Source organism: Aquarana catesbeiana, linkage group LG01 (genome assembly GCF_042186555.1).
Source record: "Aquarana catesbeiana isolate 2022-GZ linkage group LG01, ASM4218655v1, whole genome shotgun sequence".
NCBI classification, from domain to species: Eukaryota; Metazoa; Chordata; class Amphibia; order Anura; family Ranidae; genus Aquarana; species Aquarana catesbeiana.
In genome coordinates this window covers 326,991,744-327,013,880 of record NC_133324.1, presented here as the reverse complement: position 1 = coordinate 327,013,880, position 22,137 = coordinate 326,991,744, and the positions used below count along the sequence as shown (strand labels likewise).

At 41.8% G+C, this 22,137-nt stretch overlaps 1 protein-coding gene across 1 annotated transcript in view; it reads right to left on the bottom strand.

The window, feature by feature from the left end:
• The window catches only part of SEC14L2 (SEC14 like lipid binding 2), a 78,696-nt gene that overhangs the window by 39,846 nt on the left and 16,713 nt on the right, over positions 1-22,137 (bottom strand). Inside the window, exons 3-4 of the mRNA XM_073630918.1 lie at positions 20,375-20,418; positions 18,531-18,593 (exon numbers count right to left, since the gene is read on the bottom strand). Coding sequence (XP_073487019.1) covers positions 18,531-18,593; positions 20,375-20,418 — 107 coding nt within the window. The remainder of the gene's footprint in view (positions 1-18,530; positions 18,594-20,374; positions 20,419-22,137) is intronic.

Sequence of the window (22,137 nt, the reverse complement as noted above, 5' to 3'; positions counted from 1 at the left end):
ATTGGAAAGAGAACACCCCAATGTATAATCTATGAGGCATAATGAGTCTTTTGAACATGTCATTTCTTTCTACACGTTTTTGAAAAATGTGTAAAGAAAATGAAAACACATTTTTTTTTTTTTTTACACAATGTTGTCCATTTATACAATATTTCTAACATATAGCATGTACATACCAAAAATTACACCCCAAAATAGATTCTCCTACTCCTCATGAGTACGGCGATACCACATGTGAGACTTTTCCACAGCGTGGCCGCATAGAGAGAGGGCTAACATGCAGGGAGCACCATCAGGTGTTCTGGGGCATAAGTTTCAAATCTAATTTGACTACCTATTAGAGCTGCACAATTAATCGTTGAGAATTGTTATCGTGATCTTGACTAAAGTGTTTTACAATTCTTTCTGTACAAAGAATTCTCTCTGATCTTCTGAAGCCACAGCCATCAAAAGAAAGGAAGAGAAAAGCTGGGCAGTCTGCCAAGAATCAAAACATTCTTTATCAGTTGAACTTAAGTATAAACATTGTAACAATTTGTCAATGGAATAGACTTTGTGTGTAAGTGAAAAAAGTTTAACCACTTAAACACTAAACCTTTTTCTGACATGTGTTGGTTTCAAGTTAAAATCATTCATTTTTTTTTTTTTGCTAGAAAATTACTTACACCACCCAAACATTATATATATGTTTTTTAATAGACACCCTAGAGAATAAAATGGTGGCTGTTGCAATATTTTATGTCACATTTGCGCAGTGGTCTTTCAAATGCAATTTTTTTGGAAAAATTAATGAATTAAAAAATAAATAAATAACCAGTAAAGTTAGCCCTTTTTTTTGCATAATGTAAAAGATTTTACGTTGCGAGAATCGCGAGAGAATCGTGATCTTTTTATTCTAAGCAAAAAAATCATGATTATCATTTTGGCCAGAATCGTGCAGTTCTACTACCTATTAAACTTTTGTGAGGCACTGTAGTGGCATGGATGAGAACTGATGTGGCATGGATGAGCATGAATGGGGATGGATGAGCCGTGGATGGGGATGGCTGAGTATGGCCGGGTATGGCTGAGTACAGATTGGTACGGCTGAGTATAGATGGGATGGCTGGGTACGGCTGAGTATGGCTGAGCACGGCTGAGTACGGCTGGGATGGCTGTGTACGGCTGAGTATGGCTGGGTATGACTGGGTACAGCTGAGTATGAACAGGTATGGCTAATTATGGATGGGGGTGGATGGGATGGCTGAGCATGGATGGATGGATGAGTATGCTGAGTATTGGTGGCTGGGTATGCCGAGTATTGGTGGCTGGGTATGCTGAGTGTTGGTGGCTGGGTATGCTGAGTGTTGGTGGATGGGTATGCCGAGTGTTGGTGGCTGGGTATGCCGAGTATGGATGACTGGGTATGCCGAGTATGGATGGCTGGGTATGCCGAGTATGGATGGCTGAGTATGCCGAGTATGGATGGCTGAGTATGCCGAGTATGGATGGCTGGGTATGCCGAGTATGGATGGCTGAGTATGCCGAGTATGGATGGCTGAGTATGCCGAGTATGGATGGCTGAGTATGCCGAGTATGGATGGCTGAGTATGCCGAGTGTGGATGGCTGAGCATGGATGGATGGATGAGTATGGATGGGTGAGCATGGATGGATGGATGAGTATGCCGAGTATGGATGGGTGAGCATGGATGGATGGATGAGTATGCTGAGTATGGATGGCTGAGCATGCTGAGTATGGATGGCTGAGCATGGATGGATGGATGAGTATGCCGAGTATGGATGAGTATGCTGAGTATGGATGGATGGATGAGTATGCCGAGTATGGATGGGTATACTGAGCATGGATGGCTATGGATGGATGAGTATGCTGAGTATGGATGGGTGAGCTGAGCATGGATGGCTGGATGGCTGGAATGGGCACAAATCAGCGCTGTAGGCACTACACATCCAGCCCACAGCACTGCTGCCACCAATCTATCCCCTCTCACTGTACCGATCGGTACAAAGAGAGGAGAGAGGAACCGGACGTGACGCCGGTTTGTTTACAAGTGATTGCTCCGTCATTTGACGGATCGATCACATGGTAAAAGGACGCTATCAGCGGGCATTTACCGTGATCCGTGATGCGCCGGGTCCGGTCACGGATATTCCCGGGTGCGCGCTCCAGGGGGCGCACGAGAGCGGTATTCTGGGAGGACGTCATAGTACGCCCTCCCAGAGTTAGCGAGCCTTGCTGTAGCCGTAATTCGGCTATAGCGCGGTCGGCAAGAGGTTCCCCTCATTAGGGTTTACGTGTCTATTACCTGTTTTCATTACTGTGCACGGCACTGTGTGCACAGTGTATGTATCTTTGTACCAACTGTTTTTAACAATGTTTACTTTCTAATAAATTGTCAAATGTTTCTTTTAAACTGGTTCAATCCCTGGGTACCGAGATAGTCCTTGACTTTTTAGTGCTGTGGAGCATGTTTGAGCAGCTCCAGGCACTTCCCCTCTTTCCAATATCCAACAATTAAGGATGATGGTACCCACCCCTACCCCCAGATCATTTTGAATGAGGCTTCATTTACTACACTCATAGAGGAGAGCAGGTTGTGTCTGTGTCGGCTCTGCATAAGTGGAGTGGACACGGACCAGCCATTCACCTGCTAAGTGGGGATCAGCAAACAAATCCCTTCAGTGGCCATATTACTGCCACAGGAGTCCTCAGGGACAGTATCCCACCTGATGATGCATCATAGCCTTGGACATGTAAAGCACTCTGAGCTAAATGACAGAGTACACAAGTGTCCAGAGAGTGCCCCACCATAGCCCAGTGCCCACAGATTACATTACAGGCTGGTCCTGCATGTTACTCTAAGTACGGTCCAGGTACAGCCTTCAAGGCTATACTGAGTATCAGCCGAAACTTACTTGAAAAAAAAAAAAAAAAAAAGTTTTGCTAAAATGCAGAAAAATTTTTAAAAAATAGGTTTGCTTCTTTCAGAAGTGACTCGTTCTCATAGCAGAGGAAAGAAGTAGCAGCCAGAAATGACACTTATGCCGTGTACACACGAGCGGACTTTCGACAGACTGAACTCCGAAGGACTTTTTGATGGACTTTCGACGGAGTTCCAACGCAACGGACTTGCCTACACACGATCACACCAAAGTCCGATTGATTCTAACGTGATGATGTACGACCGGACTAGAATAAGGAACTTCATAGCCATTAGCCAATAGCTGCCCTTGCGTCGTTTTTGGTCCGTCAGACTAGCATACAAACAAACGGATTTTTCGACCAGACTCAAGTCCGTCGGAAAGATTTGAAACATGTTCTATTTCTAAAGTCCGTCTGATATTTCGACAGCAAAGGTCCGATGAAGCGCACACACATGATCGAATTGTCCGTGTTCCGTCGGCCCTTTGCTGTCGAAAAGTCCGGTCGTGTACACATACCATAGAAAGATATGCTTTGTTCATATTTCATGTCTGAGGTTTACAACCACATTAGGTCTCTGAGATTAGAAGTTTGGTGTGTTTTGGAGTGAGAGAATGCATGCAGGATGTGCCGCAACAGCTTAAAGGTCTAAGCAGACCCGAATCATCTCATAACTAAACAGGAGGCTGAATATTTTGTTGTGTACTGGATTGTGTAGACACAGACCCGTGAGGAAAACTTTTTGCTTTGTGTTTGATACATCTGTGATGAATAAACATGCACATGAAACCCTTAAGCCTAGTACACAGGAGCCGAATGTCGGGAGGAATCGGTCGGTTCAATAGAAACCTGGTGTGTACTGGGGTCGGTCCGACAGAAGCCAGCCGTTCGGCCCAGCTTCTGTCTAAGGGGCATGACCGAAAAAGGGCTGCTGATCGGCTCCCAATGGCTGAAAGCGCTAACCGGAGTGTTCTGGCAGGGGGCTGTCCCCATGTCAGAACACAATAAAACAACAGGGGAGATCGCTGTACTAATGTAGGATAGTTAGTACAGCGGCTCCTCTTGAGCTGTCAGTTTTTTTCGTTCAGCCCTGCTGGGTTGAATGAAAGAAAACTACAAGTTTGTATGTGGCTTAAAATGCATTTTGGCATTTGGACTAACTTGCTGGAGAGAAAACAAAAGGTTCAAGCCTATATTTTTTTTTATATAGGTTTTTATATCCAAAGCCTCAATTGGGAGATTTACACTCCCTTCCTGTGATCACACTGGAACAGGAAGTGAGTAGTAATTTCATCTGAGAAGCAGGCAGCAGTAAAAACCTGGATTACCTTAAAACAATAACAAAAAACAGAGACACGATAAGAGTCGGAGGTGTTATACTAGGCTGCCTTACAGCTTTGATTGCCAGCGTTCAATCTCTTAAAGGCAGCAGCATAACCCAGTGTCTCCAAATAAATCATCCTGTATCTCTAAGACCCCTTTCACACTGGGGCGCTTTCAGGCATTTTTGCGCTAAAAATAGTGCCTGAAAAGCGACTCTCAAGTCTCCCCAGTGTGAAAGCCCAAGTGCTTTCACACTGGGGTGGTGCGCTTGCAGGACAGGAAAAAAAGTCCTGCAAGCCGCATCTTTGGAGAGATGCAGGAGCGGTGTACCTGCAAAGCACTTCAGCAGCAGCGCTTTTAACCCTTTTATTTGGCCGCTAGCAGGGGGTTAAATGCGCCCGCTAGCGGCCTAAAAGCGCAGCTACAGCGGTAAAGCGCTGCTAAAACTAGTGACGCTTTACCGCTAACGCCCCCACCCCAGTGTGAAAGTAGCCTAAGACCCCTTTCACACTTCACACTGAGGCACTCGAAAACTGCCCATAAATTTTGAAGCGCTTCCCATTCATTTCAGCGGACAGGGGCGTTTCTGAGGTGCTTTTTTAAGCGCTCCAAAGATGCTCCTTGCAGGACTTTTTTCACAGCCCCGTCAAACGTACCACACCAGCGTGAAAGGATCCATTGATATTAATAGGAAACAGTTTTCAGGAGCTATTCAGGCGCTTTTTTAGTGTGAAAATGGTTTTAATGAATGAGTGAGACCCCTTTCACACTGAAGAGTTTTTCAAGCACTTTTGCCTTAAAAAAAAAAAAAAAAAAAAAGAACACCTGAAAAGCTCAAATCAATGAAGGCTTTAACACTGGGGTGGTGCGCTGGCAGGGAGGTGAAAAAACTTCTGCAAGCAGCATCTTTGGAGCATGTTTGGAGCGCTAAGGCTGCTTTCACACTGGGGCGGTGGGTCCGTTAGCGATAAATCGGCGTTAGTTTTAGCGGTGCTTTCTGGCCCCTAGCGCCAATGTTGCGGTGCTTCTGAAAGCGCTTTTCAGGCACCTTGGAAGTGCTGCCCATTCCAATGGGCAGGGGTGGTGTAGGAGCGCTGTATACAGCGCTCCTACACCGCCCCAAAGATGTTGCTTACAGGACTGCAAGCACACCGCCCTAGTATGAAAGCACTCAGACTTTCACACTGGGTAGGCATGAGAGGTCGTTTTCAAGCGCTTTACAGGTACTATTTTTAGCGCTAAAAACGCCTGAAAACTGCCTCAGTGTGAAAGTAGCCTTATGCCCTGTACACACGGTCGGACATTGATCGGACATTCCGACAACAAAATCCATGGATTTTTTTCTGACGGATGTTGGTTCAAACTTGTCTTTCATACACACGGTCACACAAAGTTGGATCGAATCCGATCGTTCTGAACGCTGTGACATCGGGACTATAAACGAAGCAGTAGCCAATAGCTTTCGTCTCTTAATTTATTCTGAGCATGCATGGCACTTTGTGCGTCGGATTTGTGTACACACGATCGGAATTTCCGACAACGGATTTTGTTGTCGGAAAATTTTATAGCCTGCTCTCAAATTTTGTGTGTCGGAAAGTCCGATGGAAAATGTGTGATGGAGCCTACACACGGTCGGAATTTCTGACAACAAGGTCCTATCACACATTTTCCGTCGGAAAATCCGACCGTGTGTACAGGGCATTAAAAAAGCTCCTGAAAAGCGCCCCTCTCCATTGAAATTAATGGGAAGCGCCTGAAAAGCACTTCAAAATGGTTCTTGCAGCCATTTTTTTGAGTCACGTGACTTTCAAAAAAAGTGCACCGCTAACTCAAAAGCGCCTGAAAAGCGTTGCAAGAGCATTCAGCGTTTTATAGGTACCTCATTGTGAAAGGGGTTCTAAGAAATGCCTGTTTACCCTTATTTTTATTTTTTTTTCTCAGATACATTATTTTTTTAATTTTTTAAACTTTACAAGATAAACAAACATTACATACACTCCATAATTCATTTAATTAGTTGTGTAAGTCCTTGCGTTGTCTTGTCACTCTTTTAAAATACAGACATCAAGGACAGTGTGTATGACATATATTTCATACTATATTTCAGCATTATAAATCAGAAACCGTATGAATTAACATTTGTTGTATGACCTGTTATACAATAAAATATTTAAACCATGCTGAAAGTGTTAGCCCATTCATTTTTATGTACGAAAACTTTCTGCTAGTAGTTTCGCAGACAATTTTAGGGGAAATATAAGTATCTTTGGCACAAAAAAAAACAAACATAGCCAAGAAAACTTCCTTATACTTTAACAAGAAAATAGTATATCTAGTACTAAGAAAGGCGGTGCCAGCCCTGGTTTTGCTAGCCACAAGTTCCATGTCCTCTCAAATTTAGCCGGGCAGTTCCTGTGCTGAAATGTAGATTTTTCTCTGCTTCAGCCCAGGTTCACTCTGACAGCAGGAATGAAGCCGTGCAGGTTCAGCTGAACTCGCACAATTTCATTCCCGCATGTCAGTCCCGACTTCGGGGGCGATTTCAGAGACATCTGTGCAGGTTGCTGCACAGATATCTCTGGAAATCGTCCCCCGAAGTTGCCAAAAGTAGTACAGAAACTACTTTTGGGAATCGGTGCGGCGCCGCAAAAAGCGTTGCACCGTTTCGGGCAGTGCCATTGCTGGCATTTGCATGCCAAATCGTTCCAATGTGAACCTAGGCTAAATTACAAGTAACCTGAGATTGCCACTCAATCATCAGTGGATTAGAAGATATCCACCTCTGAGCAATGAGTTTACATGCCTGGAATAATACTCTGATAATGGGAACATGTTTACCCTTATTTACTTGAATTATTTTATGCCTGACGCCTCAGCTTAAAGTGTTACTAAACCCAGGACCCTGCATTCACTATATCTGGTCTCCCACAGTACACAGAACATGGAAATGCAATTATTTTAGTAAATAGAAACTGCTAAATACCTTTTCTCATCAGCAGTATATAGCAGTCTTGTAACTTTGATCAGTGTCTGGTTAAAGCTTGTAGAAGGAGTTTTCATTCTCCCCTGATTGTTCTATGAGGCTGCAGGAACCCTGACCCTCTGTCTGGACAGTAGTTGGCTCTGTGCTGGTTACATCCACTCTCCCCAAAAAAAACACACCAAACTGAGCATGTGCAAGGCTCTGAACTAACAGGAGATGGATTGGGGACTGTATAAGAAGGGGAGAAGACAGGATCAAACAGCCTTTTACACAATGCAGAGGATTAATCCCTTAGGTTCCACAGTGAGTATAAAAAGCATGCTTTACTGCATATACAGACGGATTTTACTGTTGTGGGTTTAGTAACACTTTATGTTTCATGGAACAGAGGTGACCGAGAGTGTGACATTTGCTGCCCTTAAGACAAACCAAAGCAATTCATAAGCAAGTGAAAAGCAACCCAAAAACACGTCATAGCAAACAATACAAAGTCATACTGCCTTTGACTTATCTTGAAATCTCGAGCCTGTGTACATAAAACCTAAGACCCCTTTCACACTGGGGCTGCGTTCTGTTTAAGCTGCACTTTTCGGCCGCTAGCGGGGCGCCTTTGATCCCAAAGAAGGGGTTAAAAACTCCTGTGTTGCGGTGCTTCCGAAGTGCTTTTCATTTCAGAGCGTTTTGGTACCGCTAAATACAGCGCTCCCAATCCGCCCCAAAGATGCTACTTGCAGGACTTTTCGAAAACGTCCCGCAAGCGCACTGCCCGAGTGTGAAAAGTCACACTGGAATGAATGGGAGGCGCTTTTCAGGCGCTTAGCAGAGACTATTTCCAGCGCTAAAGCGCCTGAAAACTGCCCCAGTGTGAAAGGAGTCTAAGTGTTTGTCCAGGCGTTACCTAAATGTAATCACAAATCTTTTTTTCCCCATTCGTCCCAACATTATTTTCTTTTAACTTGTTCCTCTAGCAAGAACCCAGATAGCAAGGATAACATGCCACAAATTTGTGGCAGTGTTGACATGTAAGTCTTATTAAATTACTGCATATTTTCACTGGCAGGTTGTACGCTTTCAGAGCACTTGAAGCAGTAGTTCTAGTTGACGCTTTTCCAATTTGTAGCAATTTTGCTTGGCAAGTCTCTAGCAAGAGCAAAGTTGCAGTAATGAGTCTACAGCAAGAGCTCTGCAAGTCTACAGCATGAAAATTCAGCCACAGTGAGCCCTGTGGTGGGATGACTTTTGCACAATATAAACTGGACCAGAACTTGCAGCCGACTAGCAGAATGTTTGCAAAGAAAGCTGATCATGCAATGTGGACTTGCTGCAATTGTGGAACAAACTTGTGAAGCCTGGGAAGTCTAACAATAGCTTAGCAAGTCATTTTTAAACTTGCAGCACAATTACTTGCTATCTGGGAAATGACTTTGACTACCGCCTGTGACATCATCACCAGGCTTGTAGAAATCTTGCAGGGGCAATTGTTGGGAGCTCAGTCCCTACTGATGTAAGCAAACCCCCAGAACTACATTTCTGTTATATCATCAGTTTTTTTTTTTTTGTACTTGTGACATTTTTTAAAGAATAAAGCATGGGGAAATGTGCATGTAGCTAAAAGATGTACAGAATGTTGTTTTGTTATCATGTTCTGACATTGCTTGTACAATCCAATTGTAAAATGTGTTGCCTGCTTTGAAAATGCCACTTTTATGCTGCTGTACTGGTAAACAACCAATTTGCTAAATTATATCAATGAAAATAACAGATTATCAAAGGTTCTTGGCTTTTTCTCTTTACTAAGAAAGAAAACGTCTTATCTAAAATGCCAAAGTTCAAAGTATAAATAAAGATATAGTGGCTTTAAATACTTTCCTAGTTCCATGACACTGTAAGACTATAGATGTCTCTTACAGGCCCATACACACACACACACACACACACACACAATAGCAATATCTGTTTACCTAGTGAGCCATATATTTTCCATATGTAGTTCCCTACAACAAACTCACCTTAAAGCGGAACATCACTCTAAAAGGGACGTTTCACTTTATGTCCTTCTACCTCCCCACACCCCCTCATCTTCCACATTTGGCACACAAAAATTTTTGGGAGCAGGTATCTAGCTTTGATAAGTATCTGCTCTCACTAGTTCACCCTATCAACCCCCCCCCCCCCCCTTTTTGCCTGCAGCATTCTGGGTCACATCACAGGTCCCCAGAAGGCTGTGGGACCATTCACAAAGCGCAGAAAGGCTCATGCATGCACAGTGGAAGCTGCAAAGTGCTGGGGAGCTGAAGACCAGTGAAGAACCGGCCTGGGAGTGGACGGCGCTGGATCCCTGGACAGGTAAATGTCCTTTTATTTATTTTCTTTCTAGGGTGAAGATTCTCTTTAAGGCACACAGTAAAACATCTGAAATAAGCCAGCAATGCATTTAATAAAGTGAATTATAACAATGCAGCACTGCATATACCAAGATTTGAACTAGAATGCCATCCTAACATTTACCGGTATTTATGTTTGGATAGTGCAAGTGAAAGGGGAAGGTATTAGAACCCGTGCCATATTTTTTTTATGCTGCCTGCCTCACTGATCAGATTTCTACTAACTTCATGTCCATTGTTGACAAAGGAAAGTGTAAATCTCCCTGATTAGAAGTCAGTTATAAATCTGAAATAGGCTTTAATATAATATATATATATATATATATATATATATATATATATATATATATATATATATATATATACACCCTGTTTCCCCAAAAATAAGACCTAGCGTGATTGTCGGTGATGGCTGCAATATAAGCCCTACCCCCCAAATAAGCCCTACCCTGTTTCCCCGAAAATAAGCCCTACCCTGAAAACAAGACCTACAAGGACTTTACCTAGGGCTTATTTGGGGGTTAGGGCTTATATTGCAGCCATCACCGACAATCACGCTAGGTCTTATTTTCGGGGAAACAGGGTATATAGATGTTTTAGACAGGTGTGAAGAAATACTGTAAAGTAAGAATGCTTTCAAAAATATATTTTTTAATTGTTTATTTTTATCAATTTACAACATGCAAAGTGAGCGAACACAAGAACAATCTAAATCAAATCAATATTTGGTGTGACTGCCTTTTGGCTTCCTATCAGTATCAATTCTTATGCCGCGTACACACGAGCGGATTTTCCATCGGAAAAAACTTGGATGGTTTTTCCGACGGAATTCCGCTCAAGCTTGCCTTGCATACACACGGTCACACAAAAGTTCTCTGAACTTTCGACCGGCAAGAACGCGGTGACGTACAACATTACGACGAGCCGAGAAAATGAAGTTCAATGCTTCCGAGCATGCGTTGGAATTTTGCGCGTCGGAATTTGTACAGACGATTGCATTTTCGGATAGGAACTTTTTCCGACCGAAAAATTGAGAACCTGCTCTCAATCTTTTGCTGGCGGGAATTCCGCCAGCAAAAGTCCGATGGAGCATACACGCGATCGCATTTTCCGACCAAAAGCTCTCATCGGTCTTTTGCTGGCTGAATTTCCGTTCGTGTGTACGCGGCATTACACTTGCACACTTTGTACACTTGCACAAAGTCAGGGATTTTGTAGGATCAGAGTGGAAGACAGTTTCATGTCACAGGTCATACACCATGGCAAGACTGAGCACAGCAACAAGACACAAGGTAGTTATACTTCATCAGCAAGGTCTCTCCCAGGCAAAGGTACAAAGCAGACTGGGGATTCAAGATGTGCTGTTCAAGCTCTTCTGAAGAAGCACAAAGAAACGGTAAATGTTGAGGACCGCAGACGCAGTGGTCAGTCAAGGAAACTCAATGCAGCAGATGTAAGACACATCATGCTTTCCTCCCTTTGACAACGGAAGATGTCCAGTAGTGCCATCAGCACAGAACTTGCAGAAACCAGTGGGATCCAAGTACACCCATCTACTGTCCGGAGAAGTCTGGCCAGAAGTGGTCTTCATGGAAACAATGCAGATAAAAAGCCATACCTCAGAAGTGAAAGAAAAATGCTAAGCGACTCAACTATGCATGATAACACAGGAACTGGGGTGCAGAAAAATGGCAGCAGGTGCTCTGAATGGCTAAGTCAACATTTGAAGTATTTGGCTGTAGCAGCAGGCAGTTTGTTTGCCGAAGGGCTGGAGAGCGGCACAATAATGAGTGTCTGCAGGCAACAGTGAAGCATGATGGAGGATCCTTGCAAGTTTGGGGTTGCATTTCTACAAATGGAGTTGGAGATTTGTTCAGGATCAATGATGTCCTCAATGCTGAAAAATACAGACATACTTATCCATCAGGGAGGTATGTGATTGGCCCCAAATGTATTCTGCATCAGGACAACAGACCCAAACGTACAGCCAATGTGTATCTAAAAATTGATGCGGTTTCAAAGGCAAAGCGTGGCCACACCGAATATTGATTTGACTTGGATTTCTTTTCTGTTCATTTACTTCATTTCATTCATTTACATTTTGTTAATTGATAAAAATAAACTTTTATCGCTTATATTTCTGAACACATTCATAATTTACAGCATTGACAGCATACAGCAGTACCTGCCTAAAACTTTTGTACAGTAGTGTAAATATCTTGCAAAGAGGTAATCCAAATGCCAAATTCTATTTAAAGGCTCAGTAAACAGTATGACAGTAAATGAGGTAAAGCATCACTTGAAAAAGAATACTCAATCACATTCAAGGAAAATTAAAAAACAAAAAACAACATTTTTTTCTTGCACATGATTGTATCAGTGTTGCCAACCACCCGTGTTTTTACGGGCAGCCTGTAAAAATGGGGCTATTTTTTCATGTCCGTGAAAGCCCGTGAATAAAAATTCTTGCCAGTAAAAATATGACGGTCCCGGCTCGGAACTGCACATATGCAGTTCCAAAGCATGCCAAGAGTCCCCGGCCATCCTGATGATCTTTCTGACACTGCTGCTACTTGTCTTGTACCCTCCTTCCTACCTTCCACAGCATGCCTTATTTGATTTCTGCACAGGAGATGCTGGGAGGGGGAGGAGTCAGCCTGCAGTGGAGCCAGACGGACTTCAGCCTAGCAGAGGGTAAGCTAGCTATTAGCTAAATGCAGTATGCCCTGTACACACGATCGGACATTGAGACAACAAAATCTATCGAATTTTTTCCAATGGATGTTGGCTCAAACTTATCTTGCATACACATGGTTGCACAAAGTGGTCCGAAAATCTGATCGTTCTGAACGCGGTGACGTAAAACACGTACATCAGGACTACAAACGGGGCAGTAGCCAATAGCTTTCATCTCTTAATTTATTCTGAGCATGCGTGGCACTTTGTGCGTCAGATTTGTGTACACACGATCGGAATTTAAACGATCGGATTTTGTTGTCAGAAAATTTTATATTCTGCTCTCAAACTCTGTGTGTCGGAAATTCCGATGGGAAAAGTCCGATGGAGCCCACACACGGTCGGAATTTCCGCCAACACAATCTGATCGCACTTTTTCCGTCGGAAAATCCGACCGTGTGTACAGGGCAGTAGTGTCATTGCCTTGACTTAGTGGGTAGGAGGAGGGGGCAGAGGATGGGCTGTGTAGCAGGCTTGTGTACAGTAGAGAGTTTTTTTGCATCAGATTTGCTTTGCTTCTAAAGGGACTAAGGAGGATGTTTTCTGAGATCTCCCCCAATCTCTACCTATTACCTGCAGTGCTCACCAGTCCAGTACAGGCACAGCCTCCTCAGTCCTCTCCAGAGTTACAACCCATGTGTCTGGGGCACTACAAATCCAAGCATGCCAGGAGAGGGGAGGCAGCAGCAATATGATTTGCCTGATTTTCTGATGAAAAGTGCTGCTGTATAGTGTGTGTGTGTACTGTATGGTCATAATATATTTGATTATGTAGTGTGCTTGATGGTCTTGAGGTGTTTATTCATATATTTTTATCTGAGTAAGTAGTGAGCACATTTGGTCTCCTGTAGTATGTCCGCTGCCTCTGACTGTCTCCTGTAGCATGTCCGCAGTCTCTGACCGTCTCCTGTAGTATGTTTGCAGTCTCTGACCGTCGTCTCTAATATGTCTGCAGTCTCTGATCATCTCCTGTAGCATGTCTGCAGTCTCTGACCGTCGTCTCTTATATGTCTGCAGTCTCTGATCATCTCCTGTAGCATGTCCGCAGTCTCTGACCGTCGTCTCCTGTAGTATGTCCACAGTCTCTGACCGTCTCCTGTAGTATGTCCGCAGTCTCTGACCGTCTTATAGTATGTCCGCAGTCTCTGACCATCTCCTGTAGTATGTCTGCAGTCTGACCGTCTCCTGTAGTATGTCCGCAGTCTCTGACAGTCTCCTGTATCCTGTCTACAGCCTCTGACTGTCTCCTGTAGGATAAAACCCAGAGCCACCAAGCTGGAGCCATTTGACTGAGCCCTGCATGGTGCACCTGAGAGGAGGTAAGTGACAGCGTTGCCCGCCAGGCCAGTCTGGGGGGGGGGGGGGGTTACTGATGTAAGGAGGGAGTGAATACAATAATATAAGGGGGCACTGATATAAAGTTTCCCCCCTATATTAGTAACCCCCCCATACCTTAGTGTATTCACTCTACGGAATGTGGTCTCTGGTCACCGGAGTCCCCTCCCCCACATCAGAGTTCCTGATGCAGGATTCCCCCTTACAGTGCAAGGGGGAACTCAATCTGCGGACCCTAATGTAATTGGTAACTCTGATGTAAAGGGAACACAGTCGACTGATATAAGGTAGTCTCTGGTCACCAAAGCCCCCCTCTACATCAGAGTTCCACCTTAGATCATGATTTGCAGCGTTCGCCTTTACATAAGAGTTTCGTTACACTGTAAGGGGGAATCCTGCACACTCTGATGTAAGGGGGAACTCTGTGCTGGCTGGGTTCTAGTAACCTGACCTTCATGTCAACGCATAAATATGTTTTTTTTTACTTTTGTTTAACTTAAACACATTGCTAATAGCACTAGATATATGTTTATAGTTTAAATATTGATATCTGCACTGTTTAGCACTGTAATTGTAGGTACTTTTTTGCAGTGCCAGTAAAAAAAAAAAAAAAAAAAAAAAATTGGTGCCGTTTGTAAATTTTGGCGTCCTGCCAGTAAATTTAGATTCGGAGGGTTGGCAACTCTGGATTGGATGGTGGAAGTCATCAGAGCTTCTGCTCATTTAATAAGCACTGGAGCAACTGCACTTGCAAATTGCACAGTCTAATTGTCTTTTGTAAAGCAACATCATGCATTAAAATATTGTTACCTGCCTGTTCGCAATGTACACTGAGCTGTGTAGCCCAGTGTACAATTTTGGCATCTGATGAGATGAATGAACTCCTGTGCAGGTGTGGGAGTGACGTCATCCCAGCCTGGAAAATCTAAATGGTCAGAGCATGGAGCCCAAAAGAAGACCAGCCAAATATGTCAGCAGCTAGTGAGGGTGCTCAAGGAGATCACATCTCTGGAGTGGAATAATTCCACTTTAACATTACATAATGTAGAAGGGTAAGCTAGTTAAATAGATAAACAGAATTTTTTAACTATGCTCCCTGCATACGGCTACAAAGACTTACCATTACCACTAGCTTATCTCAGGTAATCTCAGCCGGTAGGGAGTGATGTAATCTCAGCCCAGAAAATCAAAATGGCCAGAGAGTGGAGCCTAGAAGCAGCAAGTAAACCCACAACACATGTATAAACCTATACAAAGGGCATTCAAAAAGTTTGTAGAAAATTATTTTATTAAAAAAGTAAGCAAGCATTTTAATATGTCTATAGCAGAGTATGGTTCGACTTATGTGTTGTAACATGTATGAACAGGTAGTATTTACCGGTGTTGTATTGAAACTTATGTGTGAAATCAACCCTCTGTGGCGCAACATGAAGTGTGTCAAAATTGAGGCAAGAACTAACATGAATGTATGGTGAAATCTGGTTGGAACAATGAAGACATCGTTACCACTTTGATAAACGTTTATGGAACTGATTCACTGAAAAATATCAGCAATTTACAAATGGATAACCTGTTTCAAAGAAGGAAGAGACAGAGTTGAAGACGACGAACGAACGGGCAGACTATCAACATTAGTTTGCGAGAAAAAAAGTAAATGCTGTTAAATGAGGGTGACCGACGATTAACGGCAGAAAAAAAAGTAACTAGTAAAAAGTAGCTGACACCCTGAAGACAAAGCTCAATTTAAGCAATAGTTATCTAAAGCTGGTCATAGATTGTGTGATTTTATTCTCTGCAACCAGGTTGCAGGAAAAAAAAAAAAAAAATTGCTAGGATTCCCTATGGGATCCCTACTGCTTAGTTATTGTGTTCTCCCAGCGAGCGAAGCCGTCCCTGTCGAGAGAACACACAGTGATTACTGCTAGTTGCTATAGCCACTGGCAATAATCGCATGAAAAATCTAATGGGCTGGTTGTACCCCAGCTGATCAATCGATCAACTGGGGTACAATCAGCCTGCCCATACACAGTTCGAATCTCAGCCGGTTCCTGCTGAACTGGATAAGATTCGAACCATCTATGGATGGCTTAAATTGGAACTTTAGTCAGAAAATTAAGTCCCGATAGATCTGTTCAGGCTGGCCACTTTTGGAGGTAAAGCTATGTAAAACATTAAAAATAAAAGTCTATAATGTTCAAAATCTAATAATACTTTGTATCACCCTGCTCTGCACATGCTCAGTTGCTCTCCATTTTTAGGCACCGACGAGTTTGTAGAGGCCGATCTGCTGACAGCCTTAAAGCAGAATTAAACCCTCTTATCCTTTACAGCCAAGAAAGCTGCTTCTGTTTGATCTTCAACTGCCATGGTGCTGCAAATGTGATCAGTTATGACGCCAGCCATTTGATGGTTTAAGAGTTTGGTTGAGTACATAATGTGAGACTGTTAACAATATCGGCATTCCAGGAATGTAACTTTTTTTTAAAAAACTGTTAAATCAATGGGTTTAGTTCCACTTTATGATTTACTACTGGGGCTCTGGGCTTCAGGAAAATGGCAGCCTCCAGCAAGAAGAAACAGGAACAATGCTGGAGGCAATTTACAGCACACACTCATTTTGGTAGAGTACCAGTAATTATAAATGTGGAATGTATGTTTCTTGCTAAAGAACATTTTTTATCAAGTTGTTATGGGTAAAGTTCCGCTTTAAGGGATGAAATGGTCCATTCAAAGTAAAAGTAAGCTGGTGAGGAGGAAAGATTATAGCAACTGCTTTCTGGGTCGCTGAGGGATCTCTGTTAGTTGACTTTTTGGAAGGGAAAAAAAAGACAGTAACATCTGCTTATTATGTAAGTGTTTTGAGAAAATTAGCAAAACAGCTAGCCAAAATGTGCCACGTAAATTTTCATCGGAGAGTCATCTTCCATCACAAAAATGCCCCTGCCAATTCATCTCTTCAATCATTAGACATCGACCTTACAGTCCTGATTTAGCATCCTCTAACTTTTTTTTATATCTTAACTTGAAACATTTTTTTGAATGGTACTCATTTTGATACCAATAATATAAAAATGGCTGCTTTGCCATGGTTAAATTCTCAGGACGCTCAGTTCTCCTGGGATGGTGTAAATGGCTGGTATCGCTTAAAGAAGGTTCCAAAAATTGTGTTTTTTCTATTCAATTTTCACATGAACTTTTTGAATGCCACTCACACACACACACACACAGCATATATACAGTATATATGATGACGTATGATATGTCAAGCTAAATTCAGTTTTACCATGTGAGGTCTGTGAAGGTTCTCGTATGTCCAGATGTTCAGGTCATGTATACCTAGTAGTAGTCAGTCACATTAACTTAACTCGTTCTGTAATGTTGAAGACATTTTGCAGCTCATACAAGTAGCTTATAACTGAAGAAATCACTTTATTAAGCTATGAAACATCTTCAACATTACAGAACAAGTCCAGTTTATTATGATTAATGAGCGATCCTTCATGACAGGGGAACTTCAGAATAATACCAGTAAAGAAAGAGTACGAGAAACTGAAATTTGTTTTTATAACTCGATTGACAGGTTAAAACATTTCTGCTGATTCACCTTGCTCTGTCTACTTATCTTGAGATTAGCAGACATTATCGATTATAGCCTATGGAGAGTTTCCATTTCATGCACTTATTCCATATTATGCACAAAATAAGTATATTGGGGAAAAAAATGATTTTCCTGAGAATCTGCTATAGGTACAGTATACAATTTTCCATACATCTGCCGGCCAAAATAAGAGGTCATTATGACTAGAAGCACTACTTCTTATACCACATTAAAAAGTATTAACCTGTACGTATTTCCTGGCACACATGAACAAGGGTATCAGAGTAAGGGTTTTCATTAATCTGACACCTATCTATATGCAAAGCAGGTTTTTCTTAGCAGATTAGTTAAATGGATTTTACACGTCTGGACTGCAGCCAGTTAAACTGCTCAGTTAACATCACATAGCATAGATGTGTTGCGTTTTCCATTGCTTTTAATGTGAAGATGTGTTTTTGGTGCGGTTTTGTTAACTCCCCAAACATATTCCAAAAATGCCATGAGCACATTTTCTTTCACCACAACGGAAGCGAGAACACATTCATTGATTTTAAAGGGAAGCATTTTTCTTGAGCTTTTCAGGCGCTTTTTTTAACGCAAAAGCGCTTGAAAAACTCCTCAGTGTGAAAGCAGCCTAAACTCAATGTAACCCCTAATCTTAACTCCATGCCTTTGGTGAAATGTATTCTATTGCATTGATAGACAATGTAAACTTACAGCAATAAATACTATAATGCTGAGACAAATAATGAAAAATACTATTGTGTTCAAATATCATGGAACAAAAGCTACAATGTGCAGTATTTGCAGTGCCAAAAATGCTGCACACTGATTTCTGCATAAAAACCAATCAAGTTCAAAGTGGTCTCCTCAAGACACTACACATAAGGACTCATCCCACCTGCGCTTAGCAGGAGAAATAGATCTGGGAAGTATAAACCAACTTTAGATTTCCCAGAAGAGTTTCTCCTGCATGTAGATGTACTTGCGCTTACACGGTTTAGCTGCAGAAATCCAGGCTAAACAGTCCTGAAACACAGACATTTGTTCTTTCTGTAAATGCAGCTATATGCGGCTGAACACCTAGGTGTGAACTCATTGTCATTGTAAAGCAATTTATGCTTCCAGATATGTGTTTAGAAATGGGCTCTAATTGCATCTGAACATGTGTGTTTCAATGCACATGAGCATGGGGCCTAGGGGTCTCAAGCACCCATAGAATGGAACAGTGATGTGTACATTTCACTCACCTCAGGAGGTTGCCAGTTCTCCAGCACTCTGTCAGAATCCATATGCTTCCGAAACTCCATATGCTGCATAAGAAGTTCAATTCATTCAACTTAAAGAATCATTGGTATGTAATGCAGTAACATAACATCATAAGAATTGTAAGACTTTTAATACAGAAAGCCTTCAACTCTACAAAGCGATATTTATATCTTAAAAGATTTCTTTTTTCCACTCAAGTTAACAATATAACAGGTACAAATAGCGACCACTGAACCCATTGGAATGTATTAATTTTTTTTTACAAAGGACTAACAAAAGTTCCTAAATCTTTCTTGACAGCCAATTGTGCTGCCCTGCATATCAGAACTCAGGAAACTGTGATAGGAAAGGGCAAAGTCAGGATCTACTGCACTGAACATAGCTGTCCTAACTATGGAAGCTTCCCTACAGGAAGAGAGAGCAGAGTGATGATGTCATCATTGTGCTGCTGTTCTTTCAGCATTCGATCACACACTGGGACAACACCAAGTTGTATTTTTCAATTGCAGAGGTCATAGGAATGGTTCTGCTGTTTTTGATAAGGGGTATGTGGATCACTACACTGAATATACAGAATTACAAATCTTTAGGCCTCATACACCCATGCAAAGGGCTATTTTTGCCCGCACAGTGTGCACAGGTGTTATATGCATCCACATGAAAGTAGATCCATTTATGTCTATTGGGATGCAGCAGCTGCAAAGACACAGTCGCAGGTCCCAATCTGACAGCCATGCAGGTGCGTATCCTTGAATGAGTGTGCGTTCGGGTACATGTACCCACACAGTGACCAGCAGCAGTGTCCATGCATTTGCTGAGTCCCAGTAGACATGCAAGGGACTGCTTGCACAAGAAGTGCAAAAAATTTTCATTTAAAAAAAAAAAAAAATATATATATATATATATATATATATATATATATATATATATATATATATATATATATATATAGGCGTGCGGCCCCCGTGCGCATACACTGGGTGACATTATCACGGACCCACTCATATACCAGGAGCCCGGAAGTAAGACCGGGGGATGATGGAAACCCTGTCAGTGGTGACAGCGCACCGCTTGGGGCTTCATTCTAAGGTAAGTATTCCATAATGTGCTAGTATGCTATGCTTACTAGCACATTATGCCATTGCCTTACAGTGGATATTTTTTTCTTTTTTTTAAATGCCGCAGTTTACTACCACAAGAATAAAGCAGCTCTGTAATTTTTTTAACTGTTGCCTGGAAATTACACGTGCAGCAACTTTTTTGGCCTTGCTTTGAGATCTCATGAGATCAATTATTTGAGAACTTATGGCCCCCATAAATCATCATTTGAGTCTAAGGCCTCATGCACACTGGACGTTATAAAAACATCAGTTACAGCTTTCTACAGCTAAAGCTACTGTAGAATGAGTTTTTCAATGTTTTTGCTGTAGCGTTTTTCAGCTGTAGCTTTCTTTAGCTTTTATCAAAACTATATTCCCACAAAAGCTTATGGCTCAAAAACGCTGATAAATGCCAAATGGCTGCAATTTTCAGCATTTTTTAGCGTTCTTCGGCTTTTATCAGAGTTAGAGCGTTTTACAGCTGAAAAACTCCTCTTAAAACACACTAGTTCTGGGGTTTTGCTCCAGCCAGAAAACGCTGATAACAGCCTATGTGTGCATGGACATATAGGATAACATGCTGGGGAGTTTATTGGCTGCAGAAAAAAAAGCCAAAAACAGCAACTGTAAAAACGTCCAGTGTGCACGAGGCATAAAACTGAGTCTATAATAATTGTTTTCATACAAAAGATATTGTTACAGTCTTGCAAGTTTACATTCCTCACCTTTCGGAGCATACTCTCTGATTTCTGCAGGTTAAAGCATCGGGCTGGGAGATGGGACAGGGAAGAGAGGAGATTAGACAGAGATTACAAGGATATTACATTACAGACATATAATCCATAATCCTTAACCCATTTATTGCCAAAGGGTCCTGCAACACAATGAAGCAGATAACATATTGCAGGCTCCTGGGACAGCAAAATACTTTCAGAAAGTAAATATTATAGAAGTGATAGTAAAATTTTTCTTGTCAGAGGTGATCTGCAAATAACGCAGTTGCTCTTTGACCCTACGGACTAACTGATTATTCCACAAAGAGCACTGGGAACAAAAGTGAACAGGCAACATGTGTTATAATTTTGTTCATAAAATCATATCTTTTTATTTGTATCCACAAAAAAATACATCTAACAGCTGATACAAAAAAAAAGTGTTACTACTACGTTCCACATAAATATCCATAAATCCCAAACCAAAGAAAATAATTATATTATGATCATGTGTAGCTTTGTAAAGTAGATTCCCGATAATGGGATACACCCCAATATGTGTATCCCATAAACTTCTGGATTGCAATGTTGCATTCTGACCACTGGTGAAGAGAAGACTGAGGAAACCCTTCTTCCCGCCTGCAGCAGACTAATAATGGCACCTCAGCCGGGCTTAGTCACTGGTGTTGGGTTCAAGGATGGCTTTTTAATTATAAAAGTTGTAGCTTATTTGGAAAATGATAATATTGCTGGATATTGCTGTATATTGTGTCAAGTCAGAAATGTATTCATGCAGCACATATAAAATTAATGAAAGGTCCATTACGATATTAGTCTAGAATTTCCACTCATTTTGCAGCAGCAAAAAATAATAACAAAAGTAACAACTCTGGGCCCAAAATGCAAAATGTTAACCAGGCCCTCCTGCTACTATGTAGGCTTTAGATGATCGGTTGTGATCCCTGATAGGAAGAATCAATGAACTACCACAGCGCTCCACAGCGCCATAGTAGTTAATCACGAACTACAATCTGACAGCCGCTAAGGATGTCAGGGCTTGTAGGTCAGACACCTAGAGCTGTGTGTATAAATGATGCGGCCGCGTGGGTGGAGCCAGCTAGTATGGGGAACTTCTCCCTGTACTGCTGCCAGGGGGGGGCAGCAGGAGTGGGAACATGTAACATGTTCCCAAAGGTGAACTTATCTTTTAATTGAACAAACTGAAGTTAGAAGCTGATTGGCTAAAATGCAGAGCTGCACAGATTTTGCACTCTCCAGTTTTAGTAAACGAAGGCCACAGTCGCAAACAACAGTGAGAAACTGGCAGTGAATCTTTTCCTTCCTCGTTCTATGCTTTTTCATTTGAAGTAGGTGGATAATTACTGACCATCAACACTACTACGTTATTGAAGAGTGGGGTGTACTGTATTAGGATGAAAGTAGAAGGTATACCTAAATGAATGGTATAAAAGCAGAATATAATTTAGCATTGATTTCAAATGTATTTACAATAAAAATAATTGATTTTACTTTACAGAAGTTAGCAACAAATGAAAAACAGCAACCATTATCTGTGATAAAAAAGGTTTAAAGTTGAGGATAAAATAATGAAACAAAGATAATAGTATTTATAATAAAACCATCATTGGCAATTTGTATCTACTTTAAACACTAGTTGATTAGTACTTTGAAGTCTTTTGTATCGGTGAGCTTGATTTCATTGACATTAGTCTAAGATCAATGATTATCTCCATGTAATATAATCAATCTGATAT